General features: G+C 32.4%; 2 protein-coding genes across 2 annotated transcripts; both read right to left on the bottom strand.

Moving 5' to 3' along the window:
• Positions 1–7,870: 7,870 nt before the first annotated feature.
• Positions 7,871–9,168, bottom strand: LOC140831703 (protein SOB FIVE-LIKE 5-like). The gene is made up of 4 exons (XM_073195454.1): positions 8,575–9,168; positions 8,411–8,464; positions 8,260–8,320; positions 7,871–8,171 (listed from the first exon to the last, which is right to left on the bottom strand). Exons 1-4 carry the CDS (start codon positions 8,983–8,985, stop codon positions 8,122–8,124), a joined length of 576 nt encoding a protein of 191 aa, XP_073051555.1. The 5' UTR covers positions 8,986–9,168; the 3' UTR covers positions 7,871–8,121.
• An 8,828-nt stretch (positions 9,169–17,996) lies between these two features.
• On the bottom strand, positions 17,997–21,606 carry LOC140832766 (uncharacterized). Its single transcript, XM_073196936.1, has 3 exons — positions 20,592–21,606; positions 19,962–20,267; positions 17,997–18,538 (listed from the first exon to the last, which is right to left on the bottom strand). The coding sequence occupies exons 1-3, from the start codon at positions 21,409–21,411 to the stop codon at positions 18,519–18,521; spliced, it is 1,146 nt and encodes a 381-aa protein (XP_073053037.1). The 5' UTR covers positions 21,412–21,606; the 3' UTR covers positions 17,997–18,518.
• Positions 21,607–23,001: the final 1,395 nt, after the last annotated feature.

Genomic DNA, 23,001 nt, shown 5'->3' with positions numbered 1-23,001 from the left:
CGGTCTTACGAGTCGTATTTTATGAGACAGATCTCTTATTTGGGTCATCAATTAAAAAATATTACTTTTTTATGCTAATAATATTATTTTTATTGTGAATATCGTCCGTCTCACAGATAAAAATTCGTGAGACCGTCTCACAGGAGACCTACTCTTTTATAAATATTGATGATATTCTCTAAATATTCTTTGGCCTAATTAATGTAATTTTATTTGGATAAACTTTTTCATCTATACCATTTCATTTTGGTAATCTTATGCCACATTATATCTTATTCATTAGGAGTTACTATATTTTATAGGTCAATTTAAAGGTCTCAGTCCACTAATTTAATTTTTTTTTTCCGATTTTGGTCCATTTAAATTTATGGGATTGTTGATATGTTATCAAAAAATGATGACGTGTTATCGAAAATTGTTGATGTATCATAGGAGTTTTTGTACAAACATAGATAGAATGCAAACTCTTATTTTGGTTGTTTACATTCTCCAAACTATGTGGCATAAAAAATATGCTATTATTTAACCACAAAGAGGTAAAACTACCCTCGTTATTCAAACCAAAATCTCAGCCCCCATGATCTTCTTCGCTCAAAAAAAATGTACAACATTTAAAAGCACCACCATAAGGTCCATTGCTATTCCAGTAGCTTGTCTAAGATCCGCCGGCATCTCTTCCTCGTATGCATCGATGCATGTTTCAATATCAACAATTAAACCGGTTGCAGCATTTTTAAGATTTGATATGTTATATGCACCATGAGCATTTTTTAGTAAACCCCTGCACTCTGTCAGCTCTTCAAGCGCGGTTTCGGCATATTCGATGCAAATTTTGAATTTATACTTGGTCGCTAAGTTTAAAACTACTTGTGTGGGAGGCATCGCCCTATCGATGCAGATGTCGCCTAAAACCTGAAGACCCGCCCCACGATAACGAGGTTCAGATGTCAAAGTTTTTTTACATAGAGGGGGATTCTCGGCGTGAGAGCATATCTTTTCAATTATATCGGCTTCACAAATGCATAAAAAGGTTAATGCCAAAGAAATGAAGGCCGAAGAAAAAAGGGAAGAAGCCATGTCTGTGTTTTATACTTTGGTTTGATGTATTGAGTATGTGATGCGAGGTTTATATAGATGGGAAAATATGTGTGGAAACACAAAATCAATGGGAGATTATATTTATTTTTCTACAAGATTTTGGGATTTTATAAATATTGATGATATTCTCTAAATATTCTTGTACTAATTAATGTAATTTTATTTGGATAATTTCTTTTTCATTTTCCATCCAATTTTCGTGATCTTATGCCACGTTGATATCTTATTTATTAGGAGGTATTATTTACTACGTTGTCAAATGGTTTTATAAGACAATAAAGGGCAAAAAAATTTATGAAAATTCATACTATTAATTTCTAATTCTTGTCCCGCTGTAAATTTTACTATCCAATTATTTTTTCAATATCTTCTCATTAATTACGAGTTGCCAAAAAATAACGTTGTCAAAAACTATATGGCATAAAAAAATATGCTATTATTTTACGGTTTGGAAGGTACGGTTTAAAAACTCACAAACAACTTCCGGGTATAGTAGACAACTAGTAAAATATGTTGTATGTTTGGAAATAGTCAGCTGGACTCAGTTAATAATGAATACACAACTAGGGGGTAAAATATAAGACACGACATACCAACCTGACACAGTTTAACCCGAAAAAATCTTGTTTAATTTGGGGTTTTCGGGTTCGGCTCAGATCGGGTTGGACCCGATAACTGACCCGAAAAAAATAATCGGGTTGGTTTGTGTTCGGATCAACCCAGGTTGACCCGAATATTTTATTTATTTATTTAAAAAATATATAATTAATAAATATCACCTACATTTTTATATATTGTATGTCTGAAAAATATATATTGTATATTTATATTATAAATTTTCACAATTTAATATTTATTTTGAACATTTTTTATTTTTTAAACAATTGTTTGTTTGATTTAGTAAATATTCTTTATTTGTCTACAATTAGATTTCAAATTTAAATCATATATATGAGAGAGATTTTATTATTATGTGTTTAAATTAAAATATTAGTATTTTTTTTTTGAGTTTTATTTAATTTTCTTTAAAGAAAATTAAAAAAAATTCAAAATCAGGTTATACAGGTTGATTGGGTTTAGGATCAGTTTCGGGTTGAGAATTTTCGGGATGGCCCGAGTTCGGATTGAGTTCGAGTTGAGCAATTTTTAAATAGTACTATTGCTCAACCTGACTCAACTCACCCAAATTGGTACTCATATACACAACTAGCTAGTCAGTAACAAGGATCCAGACGGAAAACAATAAAAAAAACAATAAATAAATCACCAGAAAATAAATGAGTCAGAGATTTATTTATGAAAGTTCAAAGACTCTCCTTCTTCTTGGATCCAAAAGTTACCACTAGAAGATTTTTATTTACACAAAAACTTGCACATACCCATATAGCTTGTTATTACACCCTAACCACTCGAACTCTTAGTATCTCAACATAAATTCAATCAATATATAAACAAACTTCTAAAATTATTCTATCAGCTCAATATCGGAAAGATAAAGGGAATGGAAACTAAACATAAGCAAAACAAAGATAAGAGACTAATTAAATTGAAATTTGATAAGACGTGTTATTAAAATTATAAAGAGACAAATATAAAGAACCAAATTTATAATTTTCCCGAAAATGATTCATCTAAAACAAACGGCAAGCTCCGTTATTTTGGTTCCATAATTCATTCTCCAAACTATATGGCATGAATCGACCAAAAATGTTATTTATTTTCCCACAAAGAGAGAAAATCCTCATTATTCAAACTAATCCTTGGCTCACAAAAAAGATACAATAGCTAAAAGCACCCCGATGAGATCCATTGCTAAGCTAGTAGCTTGTTTCATCTCAGCCGGAATTTCTTTACCGTAAACGTTGATGCAGGTGTCGATGTCGACGAATGCAGCGACGGCATTAACTTTAAGAGTTGATATGTTAAATGTGTCGTGAGCAGTTTTTAGTAAACTCTTGCACTCTCTTAGGTCGTCAACCACGTAATTGGCGAATTTGATGCACTCAGTTTTTCTATACTTTTTCTCCGCTAAGTTTTTAACTGCTTGTGCGGCAGGTAACGACTTATCGATGCTGATGTCGCCTAGAACCCGAAGATCCGCCCCACGAGAACGAGGGTCGGATGTCAAAGTTTGTATACATATATAGAGGGGGATTCCTCGAGTGAGGGCAGAGATTTTGAATCAAATCGGCTTTACAGATGCATAAAGGCTGGATAATCGTCGTTGCAGGTCTTAAGATCGGTCATTGCTGCGGATGCACTAACTCCAAGAGTTGTAATGTAAAATCTGCCATGAGATTTTATCAAAGTCTTGCACTCTATCAAGAAATCACACGACTCTCCGGCAAGTTCGATGCACACATCCGCTTTACTAATTAATAACGATAGCGCTGCCTCTCCTATACTTTTTCACGACGTTTTAACCACTAACTAGCAGGTATCGATGATGATTTCACCTAGAACTCGAATATATGCCCCCGCGAAATCGAGGGTAAGATGTCAAAATTTGTTTGCATAGAGATGGATTATACATAGTGAGACCGTTTCATATGAGTTTTTGCTTAATATTTTTATATTATATATGCATCTAAATTATTTTAATTCTCTATATACAATATTTACTGTATTAAGTAATTTCCGTGTATATGATTTAGAGGAGTATTTTTTGTAATTAATTAAAAAGTTATTTAAGCAGACAATTTTCAGTGATTTTTAAAATATTTATGATGTTTTATAATATCTCTTTGAATTTTTAGATTTAGATTAGGAGTGACGTGGCCATCATATAACTAGTATAAGGCTAAACTCCAAGCCCATGCATACCTGGAGCAGGCCTCCTCGTAAATAGGTTAGTAGTTTAGATTTGGGCCAAGTCTGTGATTCCACAAATATCATCACGTTTGGGCCCATCGGTACCACGTAATATATTTTGATATATAAGAATTTCTCAATGCGATTTTGATAGACTATATTATAAAATTCAAGCTTTTTTTTAATACATTTTAAATTAATTTTCTTAATGTATCGTTGACGTGATATCACTACAGTGTTGACTTAGCACTAACATGATGTCGATGTATGCAAAGTCGTATCTGTACTTCTGATGAGAAATTATTAAAATTAGGAAAAATTGAAAAACATATGACTATATCTCAAATTTGAAATTTGACGATATAAAATACAATATTTTTTCCCATTAAATATTTCATATATACAATTTGCGGATATTAAGGTTTAAAGTCTGATGTTAAGTGAACTTTGTCAGTGAGTGCACAAGTTGGCTTGATGCTTTATCTTTTTTCAACTAACTTTATCAAGCACCCAAAAAACTTTATTTAATCACACTCTTGGCTTTAATAATTGGAGTTATCTTTCTAATAAATGCTCAAGCATTAAAATAATTCATTGGCTGGCAGACTTGATATTTCCAATTTTTTATATTCTTGAAATGTCCATCATTATCTATATTAGTTATTACATTATCATTTTACTTATAAGCTTTTGTAGTAATTTTTAAATCTATGTTAAGGGTAAATTACATTTTTTTCATGCAATTTGCATGTTGTACCTTTTTTTCTATTTTGAAATAACTGAAATTTTTTTATATAGCAACGAGCTTGGGTGACATGTCAGATGTCATGTCAAAATTTTAGTAAAAAAGACAAAATTTTAAATAAGAAGTGCAATTTAGTAAACGAATATCATGATCCTGACTAATAATGAAACTAAAAATTAAAAGCAAAAAGTGTGTGAGACGGTTTCACGAGTTGTATTTTTTGAGACGGATCTCGTATTTGATTCATCCATAAAATTCTCACGAATATTTATATGCGAAACAGGTCAACTCTACCGATATTAATTCACAATAAAAAGTAATAATCTTAACATAAAAAACAATATTTTTTATGCTAAGAGTATTACTTTTTATTGTGAATATCGGTAGAATTGACCCGTTTCACATATAAAGATTCGTGAGATATTTTTTATGCTAAAAGTATTACTTTTTATTGTGAATTAATATCGGTAGAGTTGACTCGTTTACATATAAAGATTCGTGAGACTGTATCACAATAGACTTACTAAAAATTAAAAGCATACAAATCACAGTAAAAACAAAATTGTAATTGTCATCTATTCGATTAAGGGAGTTGCAAGTAAGATGTCATACGTTGGATGTTTATCCTTTAAGAAATATAATTATATATATGTTAAATTTAATAATTCATAAAATATATAATAATGGTGTGCCAATATGGTACATGTCTTGCACGTGTGAGCGTGGATTCATTCAATTATTGATGCACAAAAAAGCAGGGTAAATAATAATTGAAGGCAATCAAGAGGAGGAAACTCTTGTGCATTTTATTAACATAAGATGACAAATATTTCTATCAACATGGGACAAACGTTTGACTTGCTACAAAGAAATCAATAAAATAATACATTAATCCACTTGTGCAAACAAATACACATTACACACACACACACACATATATATATATATATATATATATATACGCAAAAATTCATCTGATATGATATTATGGATCAATTTTATAATTTTTTATATTAAAATATTACTTGTATTGTAAATATGGATATGATTGATTCGTCTTGTTAATAAAGATCTGTGAAACCGTCTCATAAAATCGTGAGCTTTTGCATGTGTACTTTTATATATAGTAATATGTAAAACATATCTCCTTCCTAACTTCTATGCACATGAATCCATTGTAAATAATTAATTAGAAAATTACACACGCAAAAGGCCATTATTTAATTTATTAAGTATTTGCTCGTATCTGAAAATTGATGAAATTATGGTATATTTTTTTATTTCTTAATAAATCAGTCTTAAAAAATAATAAAAACATTTTATTTTATTTGGTGAAAAATAATATTTAAGTTTTTTGTCCGCAATTATTAGAGTTGGGATTCATGGAGTGAGAGCTTGTTAGGACTTAGGACACACAGCTGGGATCTCTTGTCCTTTTCCTAAAATCTCTAAGTGATTTCCCAAGATATGGGCTTCAAATTCTGAGGATTTGAACTCCTTCGTCACATTTTTGGAATGATTCAATCCAAACTAACTCAATAATTCCATGAAATTATAAATATGGTGATTACATTTATAGTATGTAGCTATAATTCCATGAAATTATAAATATGGTGATTACATTTTTAGTATGTAGCTGTCACAAGTGGTGATCCCTCTCTCTTTCCATCGCGAATTATGTTCTATATACAACGAAAGTTACTCGTTGTGTTACATATTACGTTTGAAATTACAAAGATTGATTCAAATGCTTTTTAATTGAAAAAAGTTTTCTAAAAGTGCAATTGGATTAACTTTGTAATTTCAAAGATAATGTGTAACATAAAATTTAACCCTCGTTGTCCTTGATCTCCACTCGAATCTTGGCAAAAAACTTGTGTGAGACGGTCTCACGGATCGTATTTGTGAGACAGATCTCTTATTTGGGTCATCCATGAAAAAATATTATTTTTTATGCTAAGAGTATGACTTTTTATTGTGAATGTCGGTAAAGTTGACCCGTCTCACATATAAAGATTCGTGAGATCGTTTCACAAGAGACCTACTCTCGAATCTTTATATAATTGGAATAGAGAATTTGAAAGTTTTAATCATATTTGAAACATAGCAATTACCAAATTTATAGCAAATGAGTACACCTCAATTAGTTGTAAGCTAGGCTGGCAATGCTCGTAGTAGGAAGGCTTGGTTAGCCCACTCATTTTCATTTATTAATTAAATCTTGGGTTTCCTCAGTCATTTTCTAGTGGTATGTGCCCACAAATTTCCGCAAATATATTATCCTCATTTTCAATATAGTTGTTAAGATATTTAATTGTCTAGAATATAACAACATGCTCGTCCACATAGGGTTAATACGAGAGTTATAAATGATTTTATAAGGTAATACGTGAAATCTCGAGATTGTTAAAAAGCTCTATCAGAACATAGATATCCATTAACTCCACGTGTTTTCAAATCTCGACTATATACAAACCCTTGTGATTGTACGTAATGTGTGATCGAAATTTAAGAACACGAGTGAGGTTTACAGTAATTTCATCATTTTACAGGGGTAGTGTATGCATTTAACTCAATAATTAATGGGATTTTCTTGCAATTAAGTAAATTATTTTTAAAAATTTTTAAAAAAATTATGTTCTAAAAACATTTTTCTACCTATAATAGAAAAAAAATTGATATATCTTTGTGAAAACATAAGAAAAAAAACAAAAAAAAAAAAACAAACAAAATCAAGTTGAGTCGAACACTCAATTTTCTTAAAAAGAGATTTTCACCGTCATATGTATTCAAGAGTCAAAACAAATGGGTGGTTGCTCAGTTTGGTGATTACTCTTGTTACATGCAATAATTGTTTCCGCTAAAAGAACAATCGAGACGGTATTTGTACTGTATCATAGTTTAAATATTGAATTGTAATATTATCATTAATTATATTTTTTGGTAAAGCACTGGCTCAACGTCTATACACGGACAAAGTTTACATCGAATCATATGTCCAACGATGTTAGTTTTGTCTGATGAGTTTTAAACACAAACCTCAATTGCATCAATCCAATTACAATTCGCAAGTTTCCAATGTCTATGAATTCGTGCTAATTTCATTGACAGCAACGAAGTTATTGATAATGACACTAGTTTTCCAGAACGATATCCAGATAAATGAAACAATTCCAATTCTTGTGTGTGAGACAGCTAATGCAGAAAACGAAACTCCAAAAGAACATTTGATTTATTATATTTTTTTCCCATTTTTTAAAATTATTTTTTTACATTTATGATCTCAGGCTTGTTCCCTTCTACATGGACAGGAACAAATAACAGGTAGGAAAGATTAAAGAAATCAAAAAAAAGAAGAAAAAGAGATGCAAACAATGATTTTGTAAAAGATCAACTGCCATTTTCCTTTTGCTTCCAGAACCTCGTGCATTTCTTGCTCAGCAATTTGCAGAAGAATTAGGCAGACATTATATTCCCTTCTGATCTTTCTTACTGCCTTTTCTTCCAAGAAAACTGCCTGAAGAGGTAATATTTCATTCATTTTCTCGATGAAAATGTTGAATTAACTAACAGCTAGCAAAAATGGGGCGAAGAAAATTACTCACCAGATTTCCCTTTTGTGGAAGATTTGATGAATCCTAATTGCTTCTTTGGTGTAGATTCGCTCTGAAAATTATATGTAATTTATATTCTAGATTTTCTTGGCAATTCTTGGATCAGTCCAGCTGTAATAAGATGGTAGAAGAAATATGTTACCTCAAAATTTGCAGCAGAAAAGACCTGTGAAAAGCCAGAAGGAGCTACATTGTCCTGAAATTCAATTGAAAGATACTAAATAAATGAAAACTTCAAAAGGGTCAAATAATAATAGAAAACAATACCTTTTTTTTGCCCATTTACTATAATTTTCTTGAATTTACCTGGGGATAATGAAAGACTGGTGAGCTAGCAGTATCAGCGAGACAAAAATTTTGTTGCCTTTGGGAATTTCTCGTCTCCTTTGTTTTGATTTTCTGCTTACTTTTCTTCTTATTAGCATCTTCCGAAACCGAAGATGCATAGCCACGGAAGAACTGATTCTCACCACCTCGGGCCGTGGCGGGAGCGGCGTAGTTGCCGTATTCTTGAAAACGTGGGGGAGGGCCGGATGATGCATCTGACACCATGGACAGATCTTCATCATCTTCGTAGGCATAAGAATCTGCGGCGTTTTCTTTACGGTTCTTGGCGAAATCCCTGGTGAATCGATCCGTGGAATTGGATGTTTGATCCAAGTACATGGTCCAACCGGATTCGCATTCGCTGCTGCATTCAGAGGTTGATATATTCATAATGATCGGTTAGATTAATTGGTTATGAATTCTTGTTTTGAAGAGAGTGAAGGAGGAGATTGTGAGGTGAGACGAGTAAGCTGTGTTCTTGTTCTTGTTTTGTATGTATATATAAGAAGACGAAGAAGAGGAAGAGAAGAATGATGAAATATTGAGACCAAATGAATCACACTGAAATCCTATACTATTTCTGTCCTTGGCTCTATCCATTTGCCCTAATATTGTATATCTATTTCGAGAAGAATCAAACTTGCCAGTTGTCTTGGTCATTGGTGGGGGTGGGGGGGCGCATTGACATTTGATGATGGTGAATATATATGGATCAGTAACTTGGGATAAAGTTAAATTTTAGTAGGGGGTGGGGAGTCGGAGGTCGGGGAGGCAATGGTGACCACATGAAATATGAAATGGGATATTGAATGAAGATTCTTGTTTACAGTCTTAATTACTTATCAGAAAATTTATGAGATATGGTTTACATAGGACGACAAAATAGCGGAATTGAAATAAATAGCTAACACAAAATTTTATATAAGACGGTCTTACAGATCAATTTTGTGATATATATATATATATATATATATATATATATATATATATATATATATATATATATTATTTGGATTATCCATGAAAAAATATTACTTCTTATATTTTTTATTATAAGAGTGGGTCTCATGTAAGACCGTCTCACGGATTCTAATCTGTTAGAATGGTCAATCCTACCCATATTCACAATAAAAAGTAATACTCTTAGCATAAAAATAAGACTTTTTCATGGATGACCCAAATAAAATATCTGTCTCACAAATACGACCTGTGAAACCGTTTCATACAAGTTTTTACCTTATTTTATTTAGGTCATTCATGAAAAAAATTAATTTTAATATTTTTTTATTATAAATAATGAGAAAACTGATCCGTTTCACGAATAAAAATTTATTAAATTATCTCATAATAGACCTATTTGCTAACATGGTTAAATATCACTTTCAAAAAATTTACCATCAATTTGAAACTTTTGCGGGGAAAAAATAATTTACGTACAAAATTTAAAAATTTCTTATTTCAAAACGATGACCATCCCTACTCCATTCTTGTTGAGTTCGCCCTCTAACCATCGTCAAATATTTCTAAACGCGAAATTTGAATAAAATAAGGCAATTTATAAGATAATATTGGAACGTTAAGCATGTTCTATGAAGAAGAGTTACTCATTGGATAAGATGATACGTAATAATAAATTGAAAGAAAAACATAACATAATTATTTTTAATTTTTATAATTATAGAACTTGAGTAAAACGAAGAAAAATAGAGTTTTTATCCTTCAAGCCACATAATGTTTTAACCATTACACTTGTAATACTCGAATAGAAAAAGGGTAAAAAGAATAAAGAGATGTGATTTTTTGTGAAAACCTATATACGCAATTCTAATTTTAGGAGGATCACTAAATTTTTTGGTGTACATATTTTATATGAGAATATTTTGTAATACTTTTGGAAACACGATATTTAATTAAATGATATTAGTTTATGCATGAACATATATGCATTTTTTCCGAAATTTGAGAAGAAGATTTGCAAGATTAAAATATCATATAATGTGCATGGGAATAAGACAAATTAATATATGGATATCCCTAAAAAAATCTGGGTAGTAGCTAAATTATCATGCCTATCGGAATCAAGATTTAAAGAATGGAAATAAACCATCAAACTTGTGCACAAAATCCTTACACCTAGCCACCATATTTTCGAACCAATTAAGGGCAAGAGATTAAGGAATAAATCACACACTTTGATAGTTAAATAACTCAATTATGGGATGGGTTTTGTAGCCAAAAACGTGATATTGAGGCCAAGTTTGAACATGATTTAAGCACCCAATTTGGCCCACTCCCTCTTATAAATACCTCATCACTCCTAGCATTCCTCACACCACAACTTTTCGAAATCCTTGCTGCAAACGCGAAAATATCAGCAGCATTCCTTAGCCGAATTATTGCAAAAAAAAATCGTCCAAGGCTAGGTTAGACCGTGAGCCGAAAAACGTTGCCCCGAGCGAGAAACAAGAAGCGATCCAATCCACGAAGTTGTGCACCTATGTTTTAGCATTCAAAAACCAAGTTAGTATGTAAGTGAGCTTGTTTTACAACCGAAATAAAATTTTAAACTTAAAACTAAAATCTCGAAACTTCACCAGCCCCAAAACTGGTCTGACTATTCTTCATCGAGTTGTTCCTCGGGTTTATCTGGGAAAAGATCCTCTGACTTATCTGAGTGGGTAGATTAAGAGGGGCAAATATTTTTGAAAATACTCTGCAAGTGGGGGCCTATCGAGCACAATATAACAACATGCGTAAAATTTCGAAACACAATTCATATACAACAAGACTCGTATCACATGCATAACATAGAATAGACACTGAGATTCCTCTACTTTTTTATGATTTACTGATATCAGTTCCTAATTTTTACTCTTCTAAGGGGGCGACACAATATAACAGTTATAATCTCACCATGTAAGGGCCATAAACATATCATATTGAGATTCCCACCCATATATAGTTGAATCCTCACAGGGCCCAAAACCAATGGAAACCAACACAAGAAAGGAATAGAAGGAGAATTTGTACTCGACCGAATTTTCAAAAACGAACATATTCATATTCCAAAAATTTAACTTTATTTTCACTTTAAATTATGTCGTTTTTCGGTTATTGGGTTGTAAAGACATTGTTATCTATTTGAAATTATTATTTAAACTGGTTTTGGTTTATACTGTGCTACGAGGTTGGTTGTTTTCAATTGTGTTATTGCTAAATAACACCGATGTCAACTAACTCCGGTCTCGGGACGTGAAATTTTCCGTTGGTCATTAAATTTTATGCCAAATTAAGCCATGGATTTTATCACTGCCAGGGATGTTGCATGTGAGTTGAAGACAACTCACGAACTGATCCGAGTTTTCAAGTTCAATCTCAATTCGAAATCAATCTTATTACTATCAAGTTCTTTGAGTTGAGATTTTAAAGAAAATGAAAAAAAAAATTCTGAAAATTATAATAAAATATGCTTTCAAGGTAGGTAATGCATTAAAGGAAAAAGAACTATGTATGAAAAGATCTCTAGGAACTTCATTGTTAAGATTAGGAATTGGACATAACTCAACCTCAAAAACAAGTTTAAGAGTGAATGATTGTCCAAGTCTATATATGCAACTCTCAGGGATTTTAACCAACCGATATGAGACAACTAACATCCATCTACATTTGAGTTTGGTCACGACACTAGCACGATTCAAAGTTCAAACAGTAGCTCGATTGGTACAAGGTTAACTCGAGCAGAGTTGAAAACAAGATACAGTCTATTCTTACAAATTACTCAAAAATAGTTTGACCACATTGAATTACCAAATATGTGTTAATTACTATTTTTTTCTTCCATTTAAATTCCTTGTTTGATTGATGTTTCGATCTGACTAGTATCATTAATTAATGCGTGTTTTTGCAAAAAAGAAAGCTTTTTATGCACAATTTTGCCAAAACAGAGATATTCAAGAATCTCAATCAAGAAAAAACAGCAAATCTTGCTGCTGGTCAGCTTCACACCCACCAATATTTTTTTTTACATAAATTGCGTAGCTTGTCTCCGAATTTTGCAACCTAATTAATCGTCTGATTCTTGTGGCATTATTAGACACTAAAATTACCTTTGTCCCTAACCTTTTGACTATATTCACTACTCAAATCAGAGAGAGTGAAACCAAACAAAAGGGAGCTTGGTCTTTTTTAATCATCAGAATGTAACAATATTCTGTCTAGTTAATTTTCATGACTTGAAACGTATTGCCGTGCCGCCCTACTTGTGATGTAGTGATATAAATCTCTCTATAATTCGTATATACTAACAAAATCATTATATTTTTTTCTTTCTCCCTAATAATTGTGACAATTTTTAAATTATTGTAATCGAATAAGTGAACTTGACAATAATAAATAAAATTGTGAGACCAATTGCAAGCAAATTAATATCATTAAAAGCTACTACTTGTGACAATGACTTACCTGACACCAAGATCCCAAGAGTGACACAACGTCTCAGACTCGTCGAAAAATTATTGTGAAAAATCAAATTCGTGATTATTGGTCAAACGAATACTTACTATACAAATTCGAACACTATAAATGGGGCTGAATCGAAGACACAAAACGAGGTATAATCTATATAAATTATAAAAATACACGAAGATATTATCAATTTTTCTGATGATATAAGATCGATGTATTTCCGGTCTTTAGGTTAATTTAATTCGATGAAAGGGAATTTTGTCTTTATTAAGGCTCCCAAATTTAATTATACATGTAGAAGGTTTCTTGGATCCCACTTAATTATTTTAAAATAAATAAATTTCATATTCACTTCCTATCATCAATTTAAAACTTTTACCATAGATTTCAAATGTAACTAAAACATGATTGATTTGAAATGGAATTATTTGTCAAATCAAATTCATCCTCCATCAAAATCAAATACATACTTTCGATTATAAAAAGTTCATCCAAACAAATCAAACTATCACGATTTCAAATATCTCGATCCAAACATACAAGTTCTCTCACGATCCATAGAAGTTTTTATTTGCAAGAATATTATAACCAACAAATAATCTCGAACTATCAAACAAAAATATAAGACGTGGTAGAATTTGTCCTTGTGTGACTCAAATTATATGTAGCTTGCCTTAATCTTAGATCCCACCATTTATATCTACAAAAAAATATATCTAATTTTCATCTTGGATTCAATCGACAAAAAAATGAAGTAGAAGTCGAAGCATAAGCTCAAAAGGTCGTATTTTTTCGGCTAATGGTTTTCGCATTTGAATTTTTTTTTGTAAATAATAACACCCTTGTCACGCCCTGAGCCCGGACCCACGACTGCACAATGAGCCCCTATAGAAATTATTCGTATTCGTCTTCGCTTTACGAAAATGATTAACCCAAGTTGGTATAGAAGTTCATTGTAAGCAATTTTAAACTCATTTTAAATATTTCATTTTTAAGATACGGGACATCACAATCACCCCTCCTTCAGAACGCGACGTCCTCGTCGCGGCCGGACCCCTCGATCCACTAGCGTCGAGAATATAGAGGTGGCTCCCATGCACGTAGCACTTTACCCCGCATAGCACTTATTTCCCGGTGTTCTATGTCTGTGACCGGCTCTGATATCATTCTGTCACGACCCGAGTCCGGGCCCGCAACTGTGTGACTGCACAATGAACCCCTATAGCAACTACTTTGTATTCGTCCTCGCTGTACGAAAATGATTAACCCAAGTTGCTATAGAAGTCCATTGTAAGCAATTTTAATCTCATTTTAAATAGTTCATTTTTAAGATGTGGAACATCACAGCTCTAACATCATTTTATGATTCTTCCAAAAGATTTTTGTAAATCAAAACATATAGACTTAATTTATATAAAATATGATAAATACATTCATAATTAATAATTATTATAATTAATAAACATATTACAAGTCACGTAAGAAGCATTAATATATACTACAAACAAAGGGTGTGGATTCCAATGGAAGAGGGTTGGTTCAATAATGCAAAGGCGTCTGAACAATAAATGTAAGAGTGGACCTAACACATTACGCCACAGATTAAGAGGACTGTCGATCTCGGAGTGACAGCCTATTTGTTTCCACACACACTATAGAGTTTTGATTTTTTGATCTATAACTTAATTCAAATTCATGTACTTTTCACCCCGGATCAAGTGTTATGTTCCGGTGTGAAAAAACTATCGTATTTGTTTCGTGAGATGTGATGATACGTATATTGAAAAATATGGATAACCATATTATTGTAGGACAATAATTGTCCTTATTAGGATACTAACTTAATCGTGACGTTTGAGTTATTATATGGTTTAAAACATTTTAATTTTACCGTACCATCTGATATAAATAAAGCAGAAAATGTTGCTCTGGGGATAACAGACTGATCTTCCCCAAGAGCTCACATCGACGGGAAGGTTTGACACTTTGATATCGTCTCTTCGCCATCTGGGATTGTAGTATAGTTCCAAGGGTTGGTTTGTTTTTGTCTTACAATTGATATCAAAATTAAGGTCACATTTTGATTCGCATGATTGGAAGGAGTGTAATTATTGGACATATGATTGTCAGAGTACAATAATTACTCGTGTTAGGAGATAGATTGAACCGTTACGTTTGACCTTTTGTACTATTGAAAATATTTCAATTATAACAAACTATATATAGCTTTTGGTAAAACAGTGAGCACTCAATTCTATACATATAAAATATAATTTCGGTTATTGTAGAACTCAGTCAAAATCCGAATGAAACAGAGATATGGAAACAATCAATTATCGTCGTTCGAACCATAGGATGTCCTAAAAATGATACTTTTTCCATAGGTTGTCTATATTTGATCGACGGTGATGATGTCAATTTCAAAGTGACAAAGCATAATTGTAAGCTAGCTCATTCCATCTTTTAACATTTGTGTACTGGACTCCATCTTTCTTGGCCCATAAGGTGCAACGTTGCTTGTACAACAATTGCAACTAACAATTAAATCTCTATACACGTACATCTTTCTTCTTTCACTATTTTTACTTTTACAGGACAGGCTGGAAAATATAAAATATTTGAATTTTCGATATATATATATATAGAGTTTTACCTTTTGGGTTTCAGATAGAGTTAACCTTTTGGGGTTTCGGTAGAGTTCTCGATATTATCGAGAATTCTACCGTATCGAGAACTCTACTGAAACCCCAAAAGGCAAAACTCTTTCACAAACTCGATGAGAGAAAACTCTGCCCAAAACTCCACTCAAACCCCAATGTTAAACTTCACATTAAACTCGACCCAAATAGAAACTCTACCCAAAACTCTATCCAAGCCACAAACCGAAAAACATAAAATTTCACTCCAAACTCTACTAAGATAAAAAAAAAATTCTGCCCAAAACTCTATCAAAACCCTAAACCTGAAAACAACACCCAAAACTACGTTCAAAACTCAACTCAAACTCGAGTCATTTCAAAACTCCACCGAAAAACTTCATCGAAGAAGAAAAACTCCACACCCAATGAGAAAACTCGACCCAAATTTTTGTTTTATTTTGATAAAGACTAAATTACCTTATGCCAAAAATTAAGAAGTACAACTCCTATTTACCAAATTACAAACTAAAATAATCATTTATATTTTATTATCCCTACTTTAGGGTAAAAATCATTAATACGGGATGAATTCGAAATCTTTCTTTAAAAAGAATAACATAATTAAACAACTAAGATATAATTAAGATCATGAATTAAAAATATTTCAATATCACAATTTAAATGTGGCTTTTAAAGAACTCTATCTACCAGACAACTTGCATATCAGAATTATGGAAATTTAGAAGCTTAAACATTTAGAAAAAATATTAAATGTAATTTAAATTTTCTTGATTTTGCAATTATGTATTGGAAAATGTCACGTGGACCAGCATTAAAGTTTTTAGGAATACGTTGAATCATGCCCCACACGTGTCCCCCCCACACGTGTGCTGTTCCCTCCATGTGCTTCCGATTTTTGTACCTTTCCTTCTCTTTCAATTTTCATTATCAGCCTATACTGCTAAATGCCAAAACAAATTATTATTTGATTTTATATTTCTACATTTTCTAATTTTAAAAAAAATTAAAACTTATTTAATGAATATTGAATCCTAAGCTGGGATGATATCAGTTTAACTTAGTACTTGACCAAAAATAGAAAACATTATTTTAACGATACATGTGAAAATATGTCTTCTTAATAGTCCACACAAAATCTTAATTAAATAAAATATATTTTATTATCACAAAAAACTTATGTAAGATGACCTCACAGATTAATTTTATGAAACAGATTTTCTACTCGATCAAATCCATAAAAAAATATTATTTTTAGTGGTAAAAATATTATTTCTCTATTTAAATATGGATCAAGTTGACCAATATTATGGAACTAAATCTGTGAAACCGTCTCATAAAAAACCTATTAATTTATTATATACCGGCTTAACTAGATAATATCACATGTTTTAAAATTATTTATTTCATTCCTATAAATTATTTGTGCGTGAATTATCCATAAATGAAGGGATTGCAAATCTTTCATGAATATTAAACCAATCGATGAAAAGTTTTGGGATTAGGATAGTTAACGACAGTAAGTCCATGATTCTGTTCACAAATTTAAAACAAAATCAGCCCTATATTTTATATAATTGGACAAGTTTTTGCAGGCCATGCGTGGGAACAATCAAAGAAAGTGTATTAAAAAATACTATTTGCCCAAATAAATAAATAAAACAAAGCAGATGCACGATCCCTTGGCTTCTTATTCAGACAAATGCTTACAAATAACAGCTCAGCCAATGTCTCCTTAGAAAGCCATTTATTGTGTTTTCGATATATAATACATACACACAATATATATCAGTGTGTGTGTGTATATATATATATATGTGTGTGTGTGTGGACAAAATGTACGCTGCAAATTATTGGTTAACATACTGTACCACGAAGATAATTTTGTTCGAAATCAAACATTAAATTGCATATCAACTTGCATTATTTTCATACTTTTGGGAAATCTTATATGTATGGGCATATATTGTTGAGAATGCAATAATGAGTTAATAAGATAGAATGATATCTCCATTGGTGTAAAATCTTTTGGGTAAAGTCCAAAAGTAAATCCGCGAGAGATTATGCTCAAAGTGGACAAATATCATATAATTGTGAAGATATCTGACTTTTACGCCATAACTAACACAAAGTTATGTCGCGCTTAGATAAAAGATATCTGAATTTCAAATTCTTCCTCAAATCAAAACCTTCATTTCAGATCAAATTCACTCGTTTAAGTGCAGTCTTAAATAATAGAGCACGTTCATTTTATTAAAAGATTAAAGTAGACTAGAGGTCCATTTCGTCGCTTCTTTTTTGGGCCACGTTTGCATGAATTAATCCAATTTCAGACCAACCACCCACAAGGCCCAAACTACCAACTATTGATCAAAAAAATTCATAAAAACAAAACCGAAGTAACCAAAATGATCAAAATACCCGAATTTGACAAAAAGGGAACATATATTTTTGTCCCTCTATTTGATTGGAAGAATAAAAATGAATCAAATATCAACTAAGGAAGTTGCGAACCCAGTGCCACCCCATTGCAAGACGCAAATTACACTCAATACACTAGAAGAAACAAGAAGTCTTAGTGACGGTTCTGAAAAAGTACGAATCATGGGATGTATCAGCAAACTTCAAGATATAGTTCCGAGGTCGATTGCCACTTAAACATTCAAAGAAATCAAATTATAGCGAGAACTAAACAAATTCATGGTTACCAGTCAAGAAAGTATGTTGAAGGTTTGGTCTTTCAATTATAGACATGATGATAAATCCTTTTTCAGAGAGCATTACTGTTGCGAGATTCAGCTACTATTCATCTGGCGAAGCTCCTGAAAGAGGAACCCAGAAAATAACTGAATAATTATGTTAGAAAATGGTGATTCATCAGCTCGTGTATACTGTCATTTTGTTTCGTAGCTTGACCATACATATCAGCTAATCTGCAGATTACTAGTACCACAAACATTGTTGATGCTAGCTTCCTTAATAAGATTATCTTTTGAATACATTTTACATTTCACATACAAGCAATACAACGCAGTTTCTCTAAAATGTCAGCATGAAGAGGGCCACATTATAGGGCTATATCAACATTAGCATTTTAATACTACGAAATCTCGTCTGTACCATGACTTGCCGAAAAGGTTTTCTTTTCTGCACCTTAGTCAGAATCAACTATGGATTATTGCCCTAATAGGGCAAAGGGGAGCTTTTCATTTGATGATTTAGTCACTCAACAATTTTACATGTGATCTATCTATCTATCTATCTATATATATTATGTGTGTGTGTATATATATATTTTGAGTTTCTTCCGATATATGTGTGTTCTAAAGACGATCTCAAGTACCTAAGACAACCTCTCTACAAAGATATTCAAGTGTACAATGGGCTTCGTCATCAAATTTAACCCACTGCTGAGTTGTAATGCACTAATGCTGATGGCTTCTTACCCAAATACCTGGACTCCATACACCAAAGACTTGCAACATTAAAAAACCAATATGATTCTTCAAATGAAAACTCTAAGACTTTAGCTTCTATGCCTTCTAACTTGAGGATGTATAGAAGCATAGGCTTTTGAACATTTATCTACATACAAATATCATTCCCTCATATATAGAGCCTTTTAGCAATCCTTAACAACCTGCCAAGGTCTCTAAGCAACATAAATGATCTATTAGGTGTTGGTGAAAATAACGCTAGGGAATATATGTCCATTTATACTTATTCAAAAAAAATTCAACCGAAAAGGTCCATGATTTCATGAAAATATGCAAAATTAGCTTGCATCCTTTCCCATTTGGCCATGTGAATTTCCTCCCACGGCCATGTGGAGGTGTGCATGGGTGCGGTGCCTCGTCACACCATTTTCCTTCATGAATATTAATAAATTTCTCATTCACCCTAATTAGAAATCGAGAAATAATTTCACTGCGAATATCTATCCGCAAGATAGATTCCGTTCATTATGCAACTCACTGGGATTATATATTGAATCTAAATGGATGCACAACCCATTTTTCCAACATTATAAAAATGGATTTCCAGCCATTGTTAAACCATCAATCTAATGACAAGCTCAAGAAACATGGTGCTGACCACAACTAAGCTTACCAAAGAAGCACTTCAATGCATGTTAAAAGGACTAATAATACCTACTAACCAACCTTGATAAGACAACATCACAAGAATAGTGCAAACATATATAGCAAAATTTAAGATTAGCATTTTAAGCAGAGAGATCGTTACCCATGGAACTAGCTTCGCCACCAACAGCACCTGACTGCTCCTTTTTCACCCACACCATACCGAAGTTACTCTGCTTCATTTTCCAGTCTACTTTAAGTCTTCCAGACTTCACATGCCGGCTGTTGCCGCCACCAAACTTCCTCTCCACTTTTGATCCCATGTAAGGTCCTTTCCTATCATCAATAGTGAGATTCTCGAATTTTTCTCTCAAATTCCCCCTCCTATCCCCATATCCCCTAAATCCATCATTCTTATCCTTCTCTGCAAGTACTGTGTCCTCCACTTTGTTCTCCAGCACCAATGTATCTGCGGTCAGCACCAATTTATGATAATTAAATTTCCGAGAGAGTTGAGTTTATAAAATTTGACAGTTTAAATTATTAAACCCAAAGGTTGAGATTATAAAAGATTTGATGAAAATAGAGTATGCATACAAGTCCAACATGTTAAATACTTAAAGTTTTAATAGATTTTAATTAATTAAACTAGTTAGACTAGTATAATTAATTAATTAAGCCTATTAAAACATTATAAGGTTTAATATCATTCCTCCCTGTGCCCTTCATCCTAGTTCCACTTCATTAAGCTTCAATCCACTCATTTCAGCTCCACTCTGTTTGAACTTATTACCTTGATGCCTTCTCTGCCCTCGCTTTCTACCATTTCCTTTCCTATCAATTTGAAGAACTTCATCCCCCATCTTCTTTTCCAAAGAATAGTTGTCCTTCAACTCTTTCAGTTTAACTCCATGCTCTTTGCCACAGAAACCTTCATCCCAATGACCATTCTCCTCACTTCGAAAACCACCACTAAATCCGTCTCTTCTCACATCCAGCGCCGTTGAAATCTGTGAACTTCCCTCCCTCGCGCCATTTTTTGGCAACACCTCAATCATACCTACATTCACTCTTTTCCCAATCCCTTGAGTTCCACTGCTTTCCCCACACGGAAACCCCGCGATCCCCACCTTCTCCTTGTTCTTGAGAATAATCTCCACTCCTTTAGAGCCATTTTTCATTTCAACAAGATCAAGCCCCTCTTTAGGCCTAGGATTCCGCCTTTTCTCTGTATCTATATGTCCATTTCTCTTCTTCCCGTATTTTTTATTTTTGCTACGGTAGTGCCTCTTATTCATTATTCTGCCATCTCCTGACCAGCCCATCTTCTCCTTCCCCTTTTCTCTCTCTTCGATAAAATCCATCTCTCCGCCTACTTTCCCCACTCCTTCGCGAGGCCCATGGTTATCGAACCGATGACAGACCTCCAGTTCTCCATGCGGCTGATTTTTACAATCTTTTTCAAAATTTTGGCTTTCCTGAAGCACCTGTTGTTCCTGATCCTCTTTCAGCTTCTCCTCCTCCTGTTTCTGGATCCATCGCTCTCGTAGCATGCCGATCGTAACGTAGTCTGGTGGAAGCGAGAAATACTCCTTCCTTTCCTGTTCATCCATGACGAAAATCTCCGCCAAATGCAGCTATTTCAGAAATCAAATCAAAGGAGAGGTCCTCTTGCTAGGGTTTCGCCAGTGAAGAATTGATTCTCATGTAAACCAGAAAATTCACCGGAAAATCTTCGTTGGCGTGAGTTAAGTTTGTCGCCGAAAGCTGTAGTCCGTTGATGCAGATTGCATATGTACTCTCGGAATTTTCACAAATTACCAATTTTTTTTATTTTTTAAACATATTAAAATATTATAATTTAATACATTGGCAAGATTTTTGAAATAATTAGGACAAATCAACTATTGATTTATTTAAAAGCAAAAATTGGTATGAGATGGTCTTACGGATCATATTTTGTGATACAGATCTTTTATTTGGGTCATCCATGAAAAAATTTTAATTTTTATTGTGAATATCGATCGGGTTGACTCGTCTCACAGATAAAGATTCGTGAGACCGTCTCACATTAGATCTACTCGTGTTTGTTTATGCAGTGAAATTCACTTGGCAGATTCGAAGACACGTTTATTAAATGTCAAAGATAAGAGGATATGATTTTGTGGAAATTGACGATGAAAAATGAACGATATATAGATCGACATATCAATATATAACGTCACTATAATGATATACGATTTTAATAATGTATAAAACTCGAGTAAAATGTTAGTTAGAAAAAAAAATACATAATCGATATAATATATGTTTATAGGAATACAAATGGAGAGTATTGATGATTGAATCACGTAAATGTGTATGTATATGCCGAAAATATATGTACATGTATATATTTATATATAAGTTTAAAATTTAAAAGTAAATGGATTTAATAACGAGGTATTAATATCATAAATCATGTTAGATTATAAGGTGGATTATTTTGCCTAATATAGGATTTTAAATCAATATATATATATATATATATATATATATATATATATATATATATATATATATATATATATATATATATATATATATATATATATTAGATCAAAGTATGTAGAGTATGTCTTTTGTGAGACGGGTCAATCCTACCGATATTAACAATAAAAAATAATTATTTTTTATGGATGACCCAAATAAGAGATTCGTCTCACAAAATACGATCCGTGACATCGTGTCACACAAGTTTTTGTCAAGTACAGAAGTGTATGTTTCGAAATTTAATTGAAATTTTTTAAGATTGCTTTACTTATAAAATAATGTCTTCGAAATTCACACCCTAGTCTAAAGTAGAAGCGAGTATAAAATGTGAAAAGGGCCGGACCTGAGTGGATGGCCAAGAGGCCCCCTCCTGAAGCCCAACTGTCCAAGTCAAAAAATTTTATTTTTATATAAATTAAATATAAGCCCAAATATTAGTTTTATTTATTTTTAGTCATAGCCAATCATTTTTACCCATTTACATAAAAGGCCCAAAAATGTGTGTTCCTTTTTCAAAAAATCTCTAAAATATTACATGGGACGTTGAACCAAAAACATCAATGCACGAGAGAAGAACAAGAAAGTGGAGAGGAAAGACTCCATTAAGGCACCAAGCATATATGTTTTCCAAAACATTGTCGCACTTTACTGTTAAATGGCTCCATTTTTTA

This window comes from Primulina eburnea, chromosome 5, assembly GCF_022965805.1.
Source record: "Primulina eburnea isolate SZY01 chromosome 5, ASM2296580v1, whole genome shotgun sequence".
NCBI classification, from domain to species: Eukaryota; Viridiplantae; Streptophyta; class Magnoliopsida; order Lamiales; family Gesneriaceae; genus Primulina; species Primulina eburnea.
Note: the sequence above shows the minus strand (reverse complement) of the source record. Positions and strands in the feature narration are given on the sequence as shown.